The sequence below is a fragment of the Oncorhynchus mykiss genome, chromosome 16, assembly GCF_013265735.2.
Source record: "Oncorhynchus mykiss isolate Arlee chromosome 16, USDA_OmykA_1.1, whole genome shotgun sequence".
NCBI lineage: Eukaryota > Metazoa > Chordata > Actinopteri > Salmoniformes > Salmonidae > Oncorhynchus > Oncorhynchus mykiss.
The window spans coordinates 70584082-70606197 of record NC_048580.1 but is presented as its reverse complement, the minus strand read 5'-3'; the positions used below and the strand labels follow the sequence as shown (position 1 = coordinate 70606197).

Below are 22116 nucleotides of genomic sequence, written 5' to 3'. Positions count from 1 at the left end.
CGGTGTAATGCTGTGTTATGTAGTCACTGTGTAATGCTGTGTTATGTAGTCACTGTGTAATGCTGTGTTATGTAGTCACTGTGTTATGTAGTCACTGTGTAACACTGTGTTATGTAGTCACTGTGTAACACTGTGTTATGTAGTCACTGTGTAACACTGTGTTATGTAGTCACTGTGTAATGTTGTGTTATGTAGTCACTGTGTAACACTGTGTTATGTAGTCACTGTGTAACACTGTGTCATGTAGTCACTGTGTAACACAGTTTTATGTAGTCACTGTGTAATGCTGTGTTATGTAGTCACTGTGTTATGTTGTCACTGTGTTATGTAGTCACTGTGTAACACTGTGTTATGTAGTCACTGTGTTATGTAGTCACTGTGTTATGTAGTCACTGTGTTATGTAGTCACTGTGTAACACTGTGTTATGTATTCACTGTGTAATGTAGTCACTGTGTTATGTAGTCACTGTGTAACACTGTGTTATGTAGTCAATGTGTAACACTGTGTTATGTAGTCACTGTGTAATGCTGTGTTATGTAGTCGCTGTGTAATGCTGTGTTATGTAGTCACTGTGTTACACTCTGTTATGTAGTCACTGTGTAACACTGTGTTATGTAGTCACTGTGTAATGCTGTGTTATGTAGTCACTGTGTAACACTGTGTTATGTAGTCACTGTGTTACACTGTGTTATGTAGTCACTATGTTACACTGTGTTATGTAGTCACTGTGTAATGCTGTGTTATGTAGTCACTGTGTTATGCTGTGTTATGTAGTCACTGTGTAACACTGTGTTATGTAGTCACTGTGTAATGCTGTGTTATGTAGTCACTGTGTAATGCTGTGTTATGTGGTCACTGTGTAACACTGTGTTATAAAGTCACTGTGTAATGCTGTGTTATGTAGTCACTGTGTAATGCTGTGTTATGTGGTCACTGTGTAACACTGTGTTATGTAGTCACTGTGTAATGCTGTGTTATGTAGTCACTGTGTAACTGTGTTATGTAGTCACTGTGTTATGTAGTCACTGTGTAACACTGTGTTATGTAGTCACTGTGCAACGCTGTGTTATGTAGTCACTGTGTAATGCTGTGTTATGTAGTCACTGTGTAATGCTGTGTTATGTAGTCACTGTGTAATGCTGTGTTATGTAGTCACTGTGTAATGCTGTGTTATGTAGTCACTGTGTAATGCTGTGTTATGTAGTCACGGTGTAATGCTGTGTTATGTAGTCACTGTGTAATGCTGTGTTATGTAGTCACTGTGTAGTGCTGTGTTATGTAGTCACTGTGTAATGCTGTGTTATGTAGTCACTGTGTAACACTGTGTTATGTAGTCACTGTGTAATGCTGTGTTATGTAGTCACTGTGTAATGCTGTGTTATGTAGTCACTGTGTAACACTGTGTTATGTAGTCACTGTGTAATGATGTGTTATGTAGTCGCTGTGTAACACTGTGTTATGTAGTCACTGTGTAACACTGTGTTATGTAGTCACTGTGTAACACAGTTTTATGTAGTCACTGTGTAATGCTGTGTTATGTAGTCACTGTGTAATGCTGTGTTATGTAGTCACTGTGTAATAATGTGTTATGTAGTCACTGTGTAATGCTGTGTTATGTAGTCACTGTGTAATACTGTATTATATAGTCACTGTGTAATGCTGTATTATATAGTCACTGTGTAACACTGTGTTATGTATTCACTGTGTAATGTAGTCACTGTGTTATGTAGTCACTGTGTAACACTGTGTTATGTAGTCACTGTGTAACACTGTGTTATGTAGTCACTGTGTAACACTGTGTTATGTAGTCACTGTGTAACACTGTGTTATGTAGTCACTGTGTAACACTGTGTTATGTAGTCACTGTGTAATGTAGTCACTGTGTTATGTAGTCACTGTGTAACACTGTGTTATGTAGTCACTGTGTTATGTAGTCACTGTGTAATGCTGTGTTATGTAGTCCCTGTGTAATGCTGTGTTATGTAGTCACTGTGTAATGCTGTGTTATGTGGTCACTGTGTAACACTGTGTTATGTAGTCACTGTGTAATGCTGTGTTATGTAGTCACTGTGTAATGCTGTGTTATGTGGTCACTGTGTAACACTGTGTTATAAAGTCACTGTGTAATGCTGTGTTATGTAGTCACTGTGTAATGCTGTGTTATGTGGTCACTGTGTAACACTGTGTTATGTAGTCACTGTGTAATGCTGTGTTATGTAGTCACTGTGTAACTGTGTTATGTAGTCACTGTGTTATGTAGTCACTGTGTAACACTGTGTTATGTAGTCACTGTGCAACGCTGTGTTATGTAGTCACTGTGTAATGCTGTGTTATGTAGTCACTGTGTAATGCTGTGTTATGTAGTCACGGTGTAATGCTGTGTTATGTAGTCACTGTGTAATGCTGTGTTATGTAGTCACTGTGTAGTGCTGTGTTATGTAGTCACTGTGTAATGCTGTGTTATGTAGTCACTGTGTAACACTGTGTTATGTAGTCACTGTGTAATGCTGTGTTATGTAGTCACTGTGTAATGCTGTGTTATGTAGTCACTGTGTAACACTGTGTTATGTAGTCACTGTGTAATGATGTGTTATGTAGTCACTGTGTAACACTGTGTTATGTAGTCACTGTGTAACACTGTGTTATGTAGTCACTGTGTAACACAGTTTTATGTAGTCACTGTGTAATGCTGTGTTATGTAGTCACTGTGTAATGCTGTGTTATGTAGTCACTGTGTAATAATGTGTTATGTAGTCACTGTGTAATGCTGTGTTATGTAGTCACTGTGTAATACTGTATTATATAGTCACTGTGTAATGCTGTATTATATAGTCACTGTGTAACACTGTGTTATGTATTCACTGTGTAATGTAGTCACTGTGTTATGTAGTCACTGTGTAACACTGTGTTATGTAGTCACTGTGTAACACTGTGTTATGTAGTCACTGTGTAACACTGTGTTATGTAGTCACTGTGTAACACTGTGTTATGTAGTCACTGTGTAACACTGTGTTATGTAGTCACTGTGTAATGTAGTCACTGTGTTATGTAGTCACTGTGTAACACTGTGTTATGTAGTCACTGTGTTATGTAGTCACTGTGTAATGCTGTGTTATGTAGTCCCTGTGTAATGCTGTGTTATGTAGTCACTGTGTAATGCTGTGTTATGTGGTCACTGTGTAACACTGTGTTATGTAGTCACTGTGTAATGCTGTGTTATGTAGTCACTGTGTAATGCTGTGTTATGTAGTCACTGTGTAACTGTGTTATGTAGTCACTGTGTTATGTAGTCACTGTGTAACACTGTGTTATGTAGTCACTGTGCAACGCTGTGTTATGTAGTCACTGTGTTATGTAGTCACTGTGTAACACTGTGTTATGTATTCACTGTGTAATGTAGTCACTGTGTTATGTAGTCACTGTGTAACACTGTGTTATGTAGTCAATGTGTAACACTGTGTTATGTAGTCACTGTGTAATGCTGTGTTATGTAGTCGCTGTGTAATGCTGTGTTATGTAGTCACTGTGTTACACTCTGTTATGTAGTCACTGTGTAACACTGTGTTATGTAGTCACTGTGTAATGCTGTGTTATGTAGTCACTGTGTAACACTGTGTTATGTAGTCACTGTGTTACACTGTGTTATGTAGTCACTATGTTACACTGTGTTATGTAGTCACTGTGTAATGCTGTGTTATGTAGTCACTGTGTTATGCTGTGTTATGTAGTCACTGTGTAACACTGTGTTATGTAGTCACTGTGTAATGCTGTGTTATGTAGTCACTGTGTAATGCTGTGTTATGTGGTCACTGTGTAACACTGTGTTATAAAGTCACTGTGTAATGCTGTGTTATGTAGTCACTGTGTAATGCTGTGTTATGTGGTCACTGTGTAACACTGTGTTATGTAGTCACTGTGTAATGCTGTGTTATGTAGTCACTGTGTAATGTTGTGTTATGTAGTCACTGTGTAACACTGTGTTATGTAGTCACTGTGTAATGATGTGTTATGTAGTCACTGTGTAACACTGTGTTATGTAGTCACTGTGTAACACTGTGTTATGTAGTCACTGTGTAACACAGTTTTATGTAGTCACTGTGTAATGCTGTGTTATGTAGTCACTGTGTAATGCTGTGTTATGTAGTCACTGTGTAATAATGTGTTATGTAGTCACTGTGTAATGCTGTGTTATGTAGTCACTGTGTAATACTGTATTATATAGTCACTGTGTAATGCTGTATTATATAGTCACTGTGTAACACTGTGTTATGTATTCACTGTGTAATGTAGTCACTGTGTTATGTAGTCACTGTGTAACACTGTGTTATGTAGTCACTGTGTAACACTGTGTTATGTAGTCACTGTGTAACACTGTGTTATGTAGTCACTGTGTAACACTGTGTTATGTAGTCACTGTGTAACACTGTGTTATGTAGTCACTGTGTAATGTAGTCACTGTGTTATGTAGTCACTGTGTAACACTGTGTTATGTAGTCACTGTGTTATGTAGTCACTGTGTAATGCTGTGTTATGTAGTCCCTGTGTAATGCTGTGTTATGTAGTCACTGTGTAATGCTGTGTTATGTGGTCACTGTGTAACACTGTGTTATGTAGTCACTGTGTAATGCTGTGTTATGTAGTCACTGTGTAATGCTGTGTTATGTAGTCACTGTGTAACTGTGTTATGTAGTCACTGTGTTATGTAGTCACTGTGTAACACTGCGTTATGTAGTCACTGTGCAACGCTGTGTTATGTAGTCACTGTGTAATGCTGTGTTATGTAGTCACTGTGTAATGCTGTGTTATGTAGTCACTGTGTAATGCTGTGTTATGTAGTCACTGTGTAACACTGTGTTATGTAGTCACTGTGTAATGCTGTGTTATGTAGTCACTGTGTAATGCTGTGTTATGTAGTCACTGTGTAACTGTGTTATGTAGTCACTGTGTAACACTGTGTTATGTAGTCACTGTGTAATGCTGTGTTATGTAGTCACTGTGTAACACTGTGTTATGTAGTCACTGTGTAATGATGTGTTATGTAGTCACTGTGTAACACTGTGTTATGTAGTCACTGTGTAACACTGTGTTATGTAGTCACTGTGTAACACAGTTTTATGTAGTCACTGTGTAATGCTGTGTTATGTAGTCACTGTGTTATGTTGTCACTGTGTTATGTAGTCACTGTGTAACACTGTGTTATGTAGTCACTGTGTTATGTAGTCACTGTGTTATGTAGTCACTGTGCAACACTGTGTTATGTAGTCACTGTGTAGTGCTGTGTTATGTAGTCACTGTGTAACACTGTGTTATGTAGTCAATGTGTAACACTGTGTTATGTAGTCACTGTTTAATGCTGTGTTATGTAGTCACTGTGTAATGCTGTGTTATGTAGTCACTGTGTAATGCTGTGTTATGTAGTCACTGTGTAATGCTGTGTTATGTAGTCACTGTGTAATGCTGTGTTATGTAGTCACTGTGTAATACTGTATTATATAGTCACTGTGTAATGCTGTATTATATAGTCACTGTGTAACACTGTGTTATGTAGTCACTGTGTAACACTGTGTTATGTAGTCACTGTGTAATGCTGTGTAATGTAGTCACTGTGTAATGCTGTGTTATGTAGTCACTGTGTAAAACTGTATTATATAGTCACTGTGTAATGCTGTGTTATGTAGTCACTGTGTAATGCTGTGTTATGTAGTCACTGTGTTATGTAGTCACTGTGTAACACTGTGTTATGTAGTCACTGTGTAATGCTGTGTTATGTATTCACTGTGTAATGCTGTATTATATAGTCACTGTGTAATGCTGTGTTATGTAGTCACTGTGTAATGCTGTGTTATGTAGTCACTGTGTAACACTGTGTTATGTAGTCACTGTGTAACACTGTGTAATGTAGTCACTGTGTAATGCTGTGTTATGTATTCACTGTGTAATGCTGTATTATATAGTCACTGTGTAATGCTGTGTTATGTAGTCACTGTGTAATGCTGAGTTATGTAGTCACTGTGTAACACTGTGTTATGTAGTCACTGTGTAACACTGTGTTATGTAGTCACTGTGTAATGCTGTGTTATGTAGTCACTGTGTAATGCTGTGTTATGTATTCACTGTGTTATGCTGTGTTATGTAGTCACTGTGTAACACTGTGTTATGTAGTCACTGTGTAATGCTGTGTTATGTAGTCACTGTGTAATGCTGTGTTATGTATTCACTGTGTAATGCTGTGTTATGTAGTCACTGTGTAATGCTGTGTTATGTAGTCACTGTGTTATGTAGTCACTGTGTAACACTGTGTTATGTAGTCACTGTGTAATGCTGTGTTATGTAGTCACTGTTTAACACTGTGTTATGTAGTCACTGTGTAATGCTGTGTTATGTAGTCACTGTTTAACACTGTGTTATGTAGTCACTGTTTAACACTGTGTTATGTAGTCACTGTTTAACACTGTGTTATGTAGTCACTGTGTTATGTAGTCACTGTTTAACACTGTGTTATGTAGTCACTGTTTAACACTGTGTTATGTAGTCACTGTTTAACACTGTGTTATGTAGTCACTGTTTAACACTGTGTTATGTAGTCACTGTGTTATGCTGTGTTATGTAGTCACTGTGTAACACTGTGTTATGTAGTCACTGTTTAACACTGTGTTATGTAGTCACTGTTTAACACTGTGTTATGTAGTCACTGTTTAACACTGTGTTATGTAGTCACTGTTTAACACTGTGTTATGTAGTCACTGTGTTATGCTGTGTTATGTAGTCACTGTTTAACACTGTGTTATGTAGTCACTGTTTAACACTGTGTTATGTAGTCACTGTTTAACACTGTGTTATGTAGTCACTGTGTTATGCTGTGTTATGTAGTCACTGTTTAACACTGTGTTATGTAGTCACTGTTTAACACTGTGTTATGTAGTCACTGTTTAACACTGTGTTATGTAGTCACTGTGTAACACTGTGTTATGTAGTCACTGTGTAACACTGTGTTATGTAGTCACTGTGTAACACTGTGTTATGTACACATTATTGAGTAGTGATGGTTTTCTGTTTCACCTTGGTTTCAACATTGACATAGAAGGGAAATGAGATCAAATTGACTTTAACTGGCTTCAGTAGGGAATCATCAGGGATACTAGCCTAATCTCAGGTCTATCAAAGGGTTAGGACAGGGGTCTCTCTCTCTCTCCCTCTGTCCCTCTCTCTCTCTCTCTCTCCCTCTCTCTCTCTCTCCCTCTGTCCCTCTCTCTCTGTCTCTCTCTCTCCCTCTGTCCCTCTCTCTCTGGCTCTCTCTCCCCCTGTCCCCCTCTCTCTCTGTCTCTCTCTCCCTCAGTCTCTCTCTCTCTCTCTCTCTCTCTGTCTCTCTCTCTCCCTCTCTAGCCCTCTCTCCTCTCTCGCTCTCTCTCTTTCCGTCTCTCTCTCTATTTCCGTCTCGCTCTTTCTTTCCATCTCTCTCTCTCCCTCTGCCCCTGTCTCTCTCCCTCTCTCTCTCTCTCTCCCCCCTCTCTCTCCCTCTCTCTCTCCCTCTCGTTCTCCCTCTCTCTCCCCCTCTCTCTCTCTTCCTCTCTCTCTCTCCTCCCTCCCTCTCCTTCTCTCTCTCTCTCGCTGTCTCTCCTGCTCTCCTCTCTCCCTCGCTCTCTCACTTGCTCCCCCCCCCCCTCTCTCTCTTTCTCTCTCTCTCAGTGTACATTCAGACAGGGATCGCAGGTTAAGACTGAAGCAGAGTGTTTTCTCCCTCCTGGTTTGGGTGATGATAGTTGATTGACAGGGCCTGTGGGGTAAACCCATATGATATGTGTCTGAGTGATGTGGAGGAGGAGAGGATGTGTCTGTCTTCCAGGCAGTAGTTGCATCCCAACTGCACTACTTTGACTAGGGCACAGAGGGCTTATTTTGGGTTCTCCGCTTCTTCCTACTTATTTTGGGAACTCTTATCATCATGATGTGTTCCCCCCTTAGGGGGTTGTTGTCTACCTTTGGCAGGTGGGAGGAGGGAAATAACTCACCCCAAAAGTTTTGGAAACTCATTCTATTATATCTCTATTTCCTCCGATAGAAACTTCCTTCTGCACTCACAAATGTTACATTTTCCATTAAATTGTGATTTAAAGTCTGTCATCCATTTTTGTGAAGTGACTTACTGAGTGTTTTGTTCACAACGTGTTGCAGCAGTACGTGTTGCAGCAGTACGTGTCTTCATGTCTAACACAAGTTCAATTTAAACTTCACATTCATTGTAATTACAAAGGAGTCTGTTCCAATCCTATATGCCATTTCAGACCTAATCGGTTTCTTTGATTACTATTTTCAAAGTATGTAATTAGCTAATGTGGTTTTTTTAATCTACTCATCTTTTTTTCATAAATTTTTTTTAAATTCCCTTGATGAGATGATTGGTTTGGTTTTAATTCCATCTCCCTTTAAAAGCTCTTTCGAAACCTTTTCATGTGCAATCACACAAACATTTGTCTCAAGGGTGTTATGTGAACTGCTCTGGCTAAAATCAATTTAATTATCAGTTACTAAATGCGCAATGAGCTTTAATGGCCAGTCTCACTGCTATGGAAACCAAACTTTTAAGAGTCCAGCTCTCAGGCATTTTAAAGGGGCAATCTAGAATTGATTGGTACATCTATTTTTTTTTTAAACTTTTATTATTATTGAAGAAACAACTTATGAGTCACATGCCTCATGAGCTTAGTTCAGCGGTCTTACAATCCATCACAATCCAAAATCTAATTTATCCAGCCCCATCACCCAGTTTACCAAACAAGAAGCCACATTGTTGTTGTTTGAATCTCAGATTGGCCCTTTAAATTCTAAAAACTCATTCTATTGAAGCTTTTTGAGAATTCCAGAATCCTGCTGAAGGACACTGGGGGAGGTCCAGTGAAAGTAGATATATGAACTAACACACACTAACACACACACAGATACACAAACACTAACACACACACAGATACACACACACTAACACACACACACAGATACACAAACACTAACACACACACAGATACACAAACACTAACACACACACAGATATACACACACTAACACACACACAGATACACAAACACTAACACACACACAGATATACACACACTAACACACACAAACAGATATGCACACACTAACACACACACAGATATACACACACTAACACACCCACAGATGTGCACACACTAACACACACACACACAGATATGCACACACTAACACACACACACATTCCTCATCCTTGGGCGTGTTTTCTTTTTCAGGACAATCAAGGCAGAGGTGTACGACTGGGACAGAGATGGAAGGTAAGGACACTACAGACCCCCCCCCCCCCCCCACCCCCAAACACACACCCACACTCAATAATGTTTCCACTTGATTTGTTTCCAGACGAGAAATGATTTATGCATGAATGGCAGAATAATGATTTGTGTTAGGACATTCCTCATCATGTTTTACAAGATATAGCACCATGACAACACTGTCCTGTTTCACTGCTACAACACTGTCCTGTTTCACTGCTACAACACTGTTATGTTTCACTGCTACAACACTGTCCTGTTTCACTACTACAACACTGTCCTGTTTCACTGCTACAACACTGTCCTGTTTCACTGCTACAACACTGTCCTGTTTCACTACTACAACACTGTTATTTGTTTCACTGCTACAACACTGTTATTTGTTTCACTGCTACAACACTGTCCTGTTTCACTACTACAACACTGTCCTGTTTCACTGCTACAACACTGTCCTGTTTCACTGCTACAACACTGTTATTTGTTTCACTGCTACAACACTGTCCTGTTTCACTGCTACAACACTGTCCTGTTTCACTGCTACAACACTGTCCTGTTTCACTGCTACAACACTGTTATTTGTTTCACTGTTATTTGTTTCACTGCTACAACACTGTCATGTTTCACTGCTACAACACTGTTATTTGTTTCACTGCTACAACACTGTCCTGTTTCACTACTACAACACTGTCCTGTTTCACTACTACAACACTGTTATTTGTTTCACTGCTACAACACTGTCCTGTTTCACTGCTACAACACTGTCATGTTTCACTGCTACAACACTGTCCTGTTTCACTGCTACAACACTGTCCTGTTTCACTGCTACAACACTGTTATTTGTTTCACTGCTACAACACTGTCATGTTTCACTGCTACAACACTGTTCTGTTTCACTGCTACAACACTGTTATTTGTTTCACTGCTACAACACTGTTATTTGTTTCACTGCTACAACACTGTCCTGTTTCACTGCTACAACACTGTTATTTGTTTCACTGCTACAACACTGTCCTGTTTCACTACTACAACACTGTCCTGTTTCACTACTACAACACTGTTATTTGTTTCACTGCTACAACACTGTCCTGTTTCACTACTACAACACTGTCCTGTTTCACTACTACAACACTGTTATTTGTTTCACTACTACAACACTGTCCTGTTTCACTGCTACAACACTGTCCTGTTTCACTGCTACAACACTGTTATTTGTTTCACTGCTACAACACTGTTATTTGTTTCACTGCTACAACACTGTCCTGTTTCACTGCTACAACACTGTCCTGTTTCACTGCTACAACACTGTTATTTGTTTCACTGCTACAACACTGTCATGTGTTTCAGCAGCTTAATTCCTGCTCTTTTGAGGCAAATACACAATACATCCATCATATTTCTACATTTCTACACCCCAGAGGGAATGTGTATGTACACAGTCTGACATGTTGTTGTTGTGGTGTACTTTACCTTCCAGCCATGACTTCATCGGTGAATTCACCACCAGCTACCGAGACCTGTCCCGGGGCCAGAGCCAGTTCAATGTGTACGAGGTGAGTGGAGAGGAAGGGAGGGTGGGAGGCAGGGCACTCACCCAATTTGTCTCCCAAAGGCATACGGATAAAACAGAGAATAACATAATAAACCAAACCAAAAACATATCAAATAGACCACAGGCCCTTGTAGGAGGAAGGAGAATAGCAAGCGCAATTCTGACATAATATCTCTGCAACTCAATTGGGAGACATACAGTATATTACAGCACTACAATATTAGCATTAGTGCTAGTGTCTACTCAACCTTATGCTAGCATTAGCATAACTTCCCCTGGTTCACACTGAACCCCACTGAGTTTGGCTATGGTAATATAGCAACCTGGACATCATAGTGGATGATGTAAAGGATTAGAAAGAGATGAAAAGTTACAGTGCAGTGCTAGAGAGCCAGGCCTAGACTACACTTCCCTCCCACAACCTTGCATGGGTATTAGGCGTACTTAGGTTACGTATTATGTAACCTACATAGTGCACTACTTTTGAACAGATCCTTATTGGCCCAGGTCAAAAGTAGTGCCCTATATAGGGAATAGGGTACTGTACAGTGAAGTGAATATAAGGATAATAGTCATTGGCCCTCTGAGTCCACTGCTGGTCCCTGATAATTAAAACTGTTGGCGCGTTACATTAAGTCCTGACATTGGAAAGGGGAAATGGGGGATACCTAGTCAGTTGTACAACTGAATGCTTTCAATTGAAATGTTTCTTCCCCATTTAACCCAACCCCTCTGAATCAGAGAGGTACGGGGGGCTGCCATAATCGACATCCACGTCTTCGGCTCCAGGGGAACAGTGGGTTAACTGCCTTGCTCAGGGGGCAGAACGACAGATTTTTACTTTGTCAGTTCGGGGATTCGATCCAACAACCTTTCGGTTACTGGCCCAACGCTCTAACCGCTAGGGGAAGGGAGCGAGAGAATTACCGTACGACACACCACGTATTCACCTTGCACACCCTAATTGACAAAGAAACATACCAAAAAAAGAGGCAAGGTCTTTTCATACTTTTTTGATTTCAAAAAAGCTTTTCACTTATTTTGGCATGAGGGTCTGCTTTTACAAATTGATGGAAAGTGGTGTTGGGGGAAAAACATACAACATTATAAAATCTATGTACACAAACAACAACTGTGCAGTTAAAATTGGCAAAAAACACACATTTCTTTCCACGGGGCCACGGGGTGAGACAGGGATGCAGCTTAAGCCCCACCCTCTTCAACATATATATCAATGAATTGGCGAGGGCACTAGAACAGTCTGCAGCACCCGGCCTCACTCTACTAGAATCTGAAGTCAAATGTCTACTGTTTGCCGATGATCTGGTGCTTCTGTCCCCATAGACTCCATTGCCGTAGAGCCCACAAAAAACTATACATACCCCAAGCCTAAACCGCAGCACCATAGGTAGCTTCTGCAAAGCTGTGATCAATCTGAGAGACAAGGCAAGAAGGGCCTTCTCTGCCATCAAAAGGAACAAACAATGTGACATACCAATTAAGATCTGTCTAAAAATACTTGAATCAGTTATAGAAACCATTGCCCTTTATGGTTGTGAGGTCTGGTATCTGCTCACCAACCAATAATTCACAAAATGGGACAAACACCAAATTGAGATTCTGCATGCAGAATTCTGCAAAAATATCCTCTGTGTACAACGTAAAACCCCAAATAATGCATGCAGAGCAGAATTAGGCCAATACCCGCTATTTATCAAAATCCAGAAAATATTTGTTAAATTCTACAACCACCCAAAAGGAAGTGATTCCCAAACATTCCATAACAAAGCTCTGTTCACAAACACAAATAGACAACACAGAGCCCCAGGGCAGCAACACAATTAGACCCAACCAAATCATGAGAAAACAAAAAGATAAATACTTGACATATTGGAAAGAATCAACAAAAAAACGGCGCAAACTTGAATGCTATTTGGCTATTTTGTTTAGCTAGGCCAGGAAAAGAACCCTGTCAGAACCCTGACACAGTGATATAGGTGCCACAATACTGTGACAGAGAGGATAGAGATGCCTGGAGGAGAACCACAATACTGTGACAGAGAGGATAGAGATGCCTGGAGGAGAACCACAATACTGTGACAGAGAGGATAGAGATGCCTGGAGGAGAACCACAACACTGTGACAGACAGGATAGAGAGGAATGGGGGAGAACCACAACACTTTGACAGAGAGGATAGAGATGCCTGTAGGAGAACCACAACACCATGACAGAGAGGATAGAGATGCCTGGGGGATAACCACAATACTGTGACAGAGAGGATAGAGATGCCTGGGAGAGAACCACAACACCGTGACAGAAAGGATAGAGATGCCTGGGGGATAACCACAACACCGTGACAGAGAGGATAGAGATGCCTGGGGGATAACCACAACACCGTGACAGAGAGGATAGAGATGCCTGGGGGAGAACCACAACACTGTGACAAAGAGGATAGAGAGGCCTGGGGGATAACCACAACACCCTGACAGACAGGATAGAGATGCCTGGGGGATAACCACAACACTGTGACAGACAGGATAGAGAGGCCTGGAGGAGAACCACAACACTGTGACAAAGAGGATAGAGAGGAATGGGGAAGAATGGTGGCACTGTGACAGAGAGGATAGAGAGGAATGGGGGAAAACCACGACTCTGTGACAGAGAGGATAGAGGCCCTGTGGGAGAGACGAGGGAGTGGAAGGAGCGGATGGAGACAGGGGAAGGGAAAGCTTTGACTTGATATTCAGCACTTCATGCGCCGTGTGTTTCCATGTGTGGATCCTGTAGAATGAGCGCTGGGGATGTTTCACATAACCTTGATCCTCTTGCGACCAGCTCCTGCATCATACACATCTTCCTGTGGCCTCAGGTGCTGAATACACAATAAGGGCTCCTGCATCATACACGTCTTCTTGTGGCCTCAGGTGCTGAAGACACAATAAGGGCTCCTGCATCATACACGTCTTCCTGTGGCCTCAGGTGCTGAAGACACAATAAGGGCTCCTGCATCATACACATCTTCCTGTGGCCTCAGGTGCTGAAGACACAATAAGGGCTCCTGCATCATACACGTCTTCCTGTGGCCTCAGGTGCTGAAGACACAATAAGGGCTCCTGCATCATACACATCTTCCTGTGGCCTCAGGTGCTGAATACACAATAAGGGCTCCTGCATCATACACATCTTCCTGTGGCCTCAGGTGCTGAATACACAATAAGGGCTCCTGCATCATACACGTCTTCCTGTGGCCTCAGGTGCTGAAGACACAATAAGGGCTCCTGCATCATACACGTCTTCCTGTGGCCTCAGGTGCTGAAGACACAATAAGGGCTCCTGCATCATACACGTCTTCCTGTGGCCTCAGGTGCTGAAAACACAATAAGGATCTCAGTTATGTTATAGTCTCTAACAGACATCACCTCTCTTCCCCACCCTCATCTGCAATCAGTTCATTTTCTCGCTGCGTGTGTGTGTGTGTGTGTGTGTGTGTGTGTGTGTGTGTGTGTGTGTGTGTGTGTGTGTGTGTGTGTGTGTGTGTGTGTGTGTGTGTGTGTGTGTGTGTGTGTGTGTGTGTGTGTTTACACATGTATATTGACACGTGTCTTTCGGAGACACAAACCTTGGTGGATTCCGTCCCGTTCGTTATTACACACATGTAATACACCCAGGGATGATCCGTCTGGAATAACATGTGTACTACACTAAGCCTGAGGGTCTGGTATTTCAGCGTTACCCACTGCAGTTATGGGACTGAGTTCACATGCCCCGTTACATATACTGTACCTACAGTATAACATGGGGATGGAGGGACAGGGATGGGGACGGGGGGGACGGGGGACCGGGGTGGCAGGGTAGCCTAGTGGCTAGAGCGTTGGACTAGTAACCGAAAGGTTGCAAGTTCATATCCCGAGCTGACAAGGTACAAATCTGTCGCTCTGCCCCCCTGAACAAGGTAGTTAACCCACTGTTCCTAGGCCGTCATTGAAAAAAAGAATTTGTTCTTAACTGACTTGCCTCGTTAAATAAAGATAAAATACCTGATGTTCTTTATTGGCCCAGAGGAATGGAGACATTTAATGGGATCATTTTTTACGTGATATTATTTTCATGTTCATGTTCATGTTGTGCCTGTGGAATCCTAGGTGGTGAACGCCAAGAAGAAGTTCAAGAAGAAGAGATACATCAACTCTGGGACGGTGAGTCAGTCCAACAAAATGTTTTTGTTGTTGTAAAAAACACCAGGTTAAAATCTACGTCTCACCTTGCCTGGTGCGACTGGATATTTCTTCCCCATCATCTCTGTTTGTTGTGTTCATTTTAATGACTCTCATGTTTGTAGTATGAGGATTGCAACGGTTTGATTTCTGTAGCTAATTGTTTAGTATCTGATTCCTAGACAAGATAGATACTTTATTTTGTTATGTTCCAGATAATAAACATTAGCCTGGTGCCAGATCTGCATGTGCTGTCTATCTAACTCCTACGGACCATTGAGATGTTTGGCATGCAATACTAAACACAAACAGATCTGGGACCAGGCTAAATGAACATCACTAGAAGAGAAATACGTTGTAATGGCCTCAAACAAAGTTAATTGGTGAGAGTCTATAGAGATGATAACTGTCCTATCGGTGATTGAGTTGCTGCTACTTCACTCCTCCTCCACACGTCCTGTTGTCCTATCAGTGACTGAGTTGCTGCTTCTTAACTCCTCCTCCACATGTCTTGTTGTCCTATCAGTGACTGAGTTGCTGCTTCTTAACTCCTCCTCCACAAGTCAAATTAAATCAGATGTTATTGGTCACGTACACATGGTTAGCAGATGTTATTGCGAGTGTAGTGAAATGCTTGTGCTTCTAGATCCGACAGTGCAGCAGTATCTAACAGGTAATATCTAACAAATTCCACAACAAATCCTAATATCTAACAAATTCCACCTCAAAACCTAATGCACACAATCTAGTAAAGGAATGGGATGAGAATATATAAGTATAAAATATATGGATGAGCAGTGACAGAGCGGCTAAGATGCACTAGATAGTAAAGAATATATAGTGAAGGATGCAGTATACAGTATATACATATGAGATGAATAATGCGAGATATGTAGACATTCTTAAAGTAGCATTATTAAATAGTGACTAGTGTTCCATTTATTTAAGTGGCCAATGATATCAAGTCGGTAGGTAGGCAGCCGCCTCTCTGTGCTAGTGGTGGCTGTTAAACAATCGGATGGCCTTGAGATAGAAGCTGTTTTTCAATCTCTCTGTCCCAGCTCTGATGCACCTGTACTGACCTTGCTTTCTGGATTGGAGCAGGGTGAACAGGCAGTGGCTCGGGTGGTTGTTGTCCTTGATTATCTTTTTTTGCTTTCCTATGGCATCGGGTGGTGTAGGTGTCCTGGAGGGCAGGTAGTTTGCCCCTCGGTGATCCGTTGTGCAGACCTCACCACCCTCTGGAGAGCCATACGGTTGTGGGCGGAGCAGTTACTGTACCAGGCGGTGATACAGCCCGACAGGATGTTCTCAATTGTGCATCTGTAAAAGTTAGTGAGGGTTTTTGGTGAAGCCACATTTTTCCAGACTCCTGAGGTTGAAGAGGCGCTGTTGCTCCTTCATCACCGCACTGTCTGTGTGCGTGGACCATTTCAGTTTGTCGGTGATATGTACAATGAGGAACTTAAAACTTTCCACCTTCTCCACTGCTGTCCAGTCGATGTGGAGAGGGGGCTGCTCCCTTTGCTGTTTCCTGAAGTCCACAATACTTTATTTTGTTTTGCTGACATTGAGTAAGAGGTTATTTTCCTGACACCACACTCCGAGGGGCCCTCACCTCCTCCTTGTAGGCCGTCTTGTCGTTGTTGGTAATCAAGCCTACCACTCTAGTGTCGTCTGCAAACTTGATGATTGAGTTGGAGGCGTGCATGGCCACGCAGTTGTGGGTGAACAGGGAGTACAGGAGAGGGCTGAGAACGCACCCTTGTGGGGCCCCAGTGTTTAGGATCAGCGGAGTGGAGATGTTGTTTCCTACCTTCACCACCTGGTGGTGTTTTGTCCTATCAGTGTCCTATCGTCCTATCAGTGACTGAGTTGCTGCTTCTTCACTCCTCCTCCATGTCCTGTTGTCCAATCAGTGCCTGAGTTGCTGCAACTTCACTCCTCCTCCATGTTTTGTTGTCCAATCAGTGACTGAGTTGCTGCTTCTTCAGTCGTCTTCCACACGTCCCGTTGTCCTACAGTTTCAGTGACTGAGTGGCTGCCATGCCCAGGCAGTGGCTGATGTTTAGGAGACAGTGAATTGTTATTATTGCCTGGGCAAACGCACACCGTTTGGGATGCAGAGCCTCAATAGGATGACTGTGGCTAGATGATTAAAATCACAGAGCAAGTCATCAATCATGTTGCTCTCATAACTCATTGAGATGGATGGATCTGTTTGTTTGTGTGTGTGTGTGTGTGTGTGTGTGTGTGTGTGTGTGTGTGTGTGTGTGTGCGTGTGTGTGCGCGCGCTTGCGCCACTCTGATATCAAACAAACTCCTTCTACCTAGATGAATCATTCCTGGGTGGCAGTTGGTTTTGTTAGCCTTCGGGCCCTGGGGTTAACGATTCATGTGTTTAATATTTCAATAGGTAATTTGGGATTATGTTGATTACTGATGTGGTTGGTGATTATTATTAAATTGGTAAATAAATTGTTTTGGTGTTGATTACCTAAGTGGGTAAGCGACCTTCAGAAAAGAAAACTGTTTTGAATGTATTTTTTACCCTGGTGACACTACTGTTGAGAACAATTGTTTAATTGGGTAAATAAATAATGTTTGTGTTGATTACCTAAGTGGTGAAAATAACCCTTGGGTAACTGTTTTGAATGTCATCTTTACCCAGGTGACTTTGCTGTCTTTCACGGTGGAGTCAGAACACACCTTCCTGGACTACATCAAAGGAGGGTGAGTTGGTCCAGAAGTATACATTACAGTATTTCAATATTCAGAAACATGGCAACTAGGCTCAAGTCAGAAGGACAACTTCTACTGTCCTTCAAAGGCATTGCAGAATCTCCAATTCACTTTTTTATTCTACTAGGCAAGTCAGTTAAGAACAAATTCTTATTTACAATGACGGCCTGAGCCAGACGACACTGGGCCAACTGTGCACTGTCGTATGGGTACTCCCAGCCTGAATTCGAACCAGGAGCTGCAGTTAAGCCTCTTAGCACTGAGATGCAGTGACTTAGACTGCTGCGCCACTCGGGAGCCCACTTTGTGTTGAATTTGACAGATTTGAGAAATACCCGTTGAACTCTTTAGTGAGAGGGGATGAGATATATTTTATGTCTTGTGAACATGTACTATAGACACAGGCAGGCAGGCAGGCAGGGTTATAGAATTATAATTTATTTATAGTTTTTTTAGGGGAATACAACTTAGAAGATACAAGACAAACAAAACATGACAATGGTGGTGGGGAGATTGCATCATCACATTGCATAGTAACCTTGTAAAAATATAACTATAATACTAACAGTAATAATAATAATGGTAATAACAGTAAAACAGATTTAGTACAATAGTTTATTTTGACATATTTAGGGGAGGGCAGTATCAGTTAACATCCTAGAAGTGAAGGAAGGGGGACCAGGTGTCGTAGTACGATTGTGTCTGTTAAGGGAAGTGGTCAGTTAACAGATTGAGCCAATGCAGCATGGAGATCCTTGTTCCAGTACGGAGATCCAGTATGGAGATCCTTGTTCCAGTACGGAGATCCAGTATGGAGATCCTTGTTCCAGTACGGAGATCCAGTATGGAGATCCTTGTTCCAGTACGGAGATCCAGTATGGAGATCCTTGTTCCAGTACGGAGATCCAGTATGGAGATCCTTGTTCCAGTACGGAGATCCAGTATGGAGATCCTTGTTCCAGTACGGAGATCCAGTATGGAAGATCCTTGTTCCAGTACGGAGATCCAGTATGGAAGATCCTTTCCAGTTTTGTAATATCCTTTTCTTTTTTTTTCATTGTGAGGGAAGTTAATACAAAAACAATACATGTTTTACTGTCACACACACCGGATAGGAGCAGTGAAATGTGTTGTTTCACAGAGTCAGTCATAGTAGTAGGGTGCCCCTGGATCAAATAGAACAGTTCTGTATTGAGGTGGGGCATTTGTTATGGACAGATCACCAAGGAGGGAGAGGGAGGGGAGACAGGGATGCTGAGGCCAAGGATATCGAACAGCTTGTTCATGACCCCCAAAACAGAATGATTGTACAGGTGCGCCTGTCCACAAGGAATGATAGTAGTTGTCTGTTTGATTTGGGCCAGTGTTTACACATTGGTTTCTGAGAAACCCATGTGAGCTGTAATTTAGGATTGGTGATATGTGAAAAAATATTGGTGATCGGTGGCATGTGATCAAAAGTTAAAATGACATGTATAAGACCCTAAATGAAACATATTACTGTTTTAAGTATGTCTTTATGTGTTTCTCAAATGGCATGATAATCTCTATATAGTGCACCGGTCAAAAATGTACTCCCTCCTGTTCTGTTGTGGCTGCCTGGCTGTCGGAGACACCCTGTTCCCTTTTTATAATGCACTACACCCTACGGGCCCTGGGCAAAGTAGTGCACTACACCCTACGGGCCCTGGTCAAAGTAGTGCACTACACCCTACGGGCACTGGTCAAAGTGGTGCACTACACCCTACGGGCCCTGGTCAAAGTAGTGCACTACACCCTACGGGCCCTGGTCAAAGTAGTGCACTACACCCTACGGGCCCTGGTCAAAGTAGTGCACTACACCCTACGGGCCCTGGTCAAAGTAGTGCACTACACCCTACGGGCCCTGGTCAAAGTAGTGCACTACACCCTACGGGCCCTGGTCAAAGTAGTGCACTACACCCTACGGGCACTGGTCAAAGTAGTGCACTACACCCTACGGGCCCTGGTCAAAGTAGTGCACTACACCCTACGGGCCCTGGTCAAAGTAGTGCACTACACCCTACGGGCACTGGTCAAAGTAGTGCACTACACCCTACGGGCCCTGGTCAAAGTAGTGCACTACACCCTACGGGCACTGGTCAAAGTAGTGCACTACACCCTACGGGCCCTGGTCAAAGTAGTGCACTACACCCTACGGGCCCTGGTCAAAGTAGTGCACTACACCCTACGGGCCCTGGTCTAAGTAGTGCACTACACCCTACGGGCCCTGGTCTAAGTAGTGCACTACACCCTACGGGCACTGGTCAAAGTAGTGCACTACACCCTACGGGCCCTGGTCAAAGTAGTGCACTACACCCTACGGGCCCTGGTCTAAGTAGTGCACTACACCCTACGGGTACTGGTCAAAGTAGTGCACTACACCCTACGGGCCCTGGTCTAAGTAGTGCACTACACCCTACGGGCACTGGTCAAAGTAGTGCACTACACCCTACGGGCCCTGGTCAAAGTAGTGCACTACACCCTACGGGCACTGGTCAAAGTAGTGCACTACACCCTACGGGCCCTGGTCAAAGTAGTGCACTACACCCTACGGGCACTGGTCAAAGTAGTGCACTACATAGGGAATAGGGTGCCATTTAGGATGCTTGCTGCCAACTGTAATGCTCTGCCTGTCTGTCAGACACAGACTCACCTTCAGAGTTGTTTCACAGAGAGGAGAGCAAGCCTCTCCACCACCACTCAACGCCCACTGATGATGGTGATTGATTATTTACGTTATAGCTAGCACGCCTGCTCCTGACACCTAGCTGCTGTTAGATTCACATAAAGCAGCCAGTGACATGAGGTTGCAATGTTTATGCAGTAGCTTGTTTCAGCAAGCGTCAACCAAGTTGGATCATGTTGTTGAGGAACCATGTTATCGCAGAAACCAACTCAACCGCACAAATGCCTGGCATTCCCATCTTCAGTCAGCTGTTCGTTCCCTAATACATTTTTTGTACGTTTATGACAATTATTTTATTTTCATGACGGTCTTCCATACATAACCATTGTGCCAGTCCCACCCTGTAGCAAACAATTAATAAAATGGGCTTGGAACCTTTAACCCTGGCAATTTGACTGGTAAACTCATGGGTACACTCACAATGGCTGCCTGGTATTGTGATGCAATCATTTCCATGGTAATGTAGAATGTTCATTCAAATGATGTTAACTGATGTGGTTCATGCAATGGATTGTATTTTTTGTAATGTCAGTTGGGTTGAATCAACAAATCACAGCACATATTGATGGGTACACTTCCTGCTTTTATGTCCTGCTTTTACTTCCTGCTTTTATTTCCAGCTTTGCTCCTATGGGTACACTTACAATGGCTACCAGTCCAGTTTCAACTAGATAGCACAGGCATATTGTAAAAATTAATGAAAACAAAAATGAGCATTTTCGTCTTAATTTAAGGTTAGGGTTAGGCTTTAGGTAAGCAGTGTGATTAGGGTTAAGGTTAGGTTTAAAATGACATTTTAAAAAGAGAAATTGTAAAAATAGGCAGGGCTATTAGCTTTGTGGCTGTTTTAACGAGTGACAACTCGCCAGTCCACACATTCGACTTGAATGGGATGCCCGTTCTATTCGTTCCATTTCTATGGCAGCACATGCAGTCAGGAGTGGAGGAAATGGAGAAAATGTGCAACACCCCAAAAATGTGCATCCAAATGATTCATTCTTTTAGCGTTTTTTGTTTTGTTTTTCTATTCGAAGGAGACTGCAGTCATTTGACTTGCCAATTATCATGATCCAACATTTCCTGACTGTCACAGCCCTAATTACCATTTCTAGAACCACCAGTCTTCCTGCGAATCGGTTTGATTGATAGATATGCAATGATATAAATTCTCCACTGGGTGAGTCTCTGCCGAAGGAGACAAGGTGGTCTGACTCTTGCTGTCAACCCTTGACAGAACATGTATGAATTAAGATGAATGACCATGACATATGGAGTAAGGAGTATGGAGTGTGACGACTGTATAAAATATGAAGTGGGTTTTTAGGCCTTTAACGGGAAGCTTCATTCAACCTGTCACATACTCTATATGAAAACGCTTCCTCGCAGTGGATCTGTGGTAGCTGTCCTGGTTTCAGCTCTGTAGCAGTCCTTGTGCTGCACTGTCAGTTCTGGTCAGTGTTAGGTTGTTTGGCGACTGTGTCCTACATCTGCCAGTGACCCTCATGGCCTCTCACTGTCCCACCCATCTTCCACCTAACCCACCCAACTATAATCACCCACCCACCCAACCATCCATCCATCCACCCACCCAACCATCCAC

At 42.4% G+C, this 22116-nt stretch overlaps 1 protein-coding gene across 2 annotated transcripts in view; it reads left to right on the top strand.

Moving 5' to 3' along the window:
• Positions 1 to 22116, top strand: part of LOC110492786 (copine-5) — a 212613-nt gene that overhangs the window by 147965 nt on the left and 42532 nt on the right. For both annotated transcript variants that reach the window (XM_036947698.1, XM_036947697.1), the window contains 4 exons: positions 9265 to 9306; positions 10778 to 10853; positions 14996 to 15049; positions 17739 to 17800. In XM_036947698.1, the coding sequence (XP_036803593.1) occupies positions 9265 to 9306; positions 10778 to 10853; positions 14996 to 15049; positions 17739 to 17800 (234 nt within the window). The remainder of the gene's footprint in view (positions 1 to 9264; positions 9307 to 10777; positions 10854 to 14995; positions 15050 to 17738; positions 17801 to 22116) is intronic.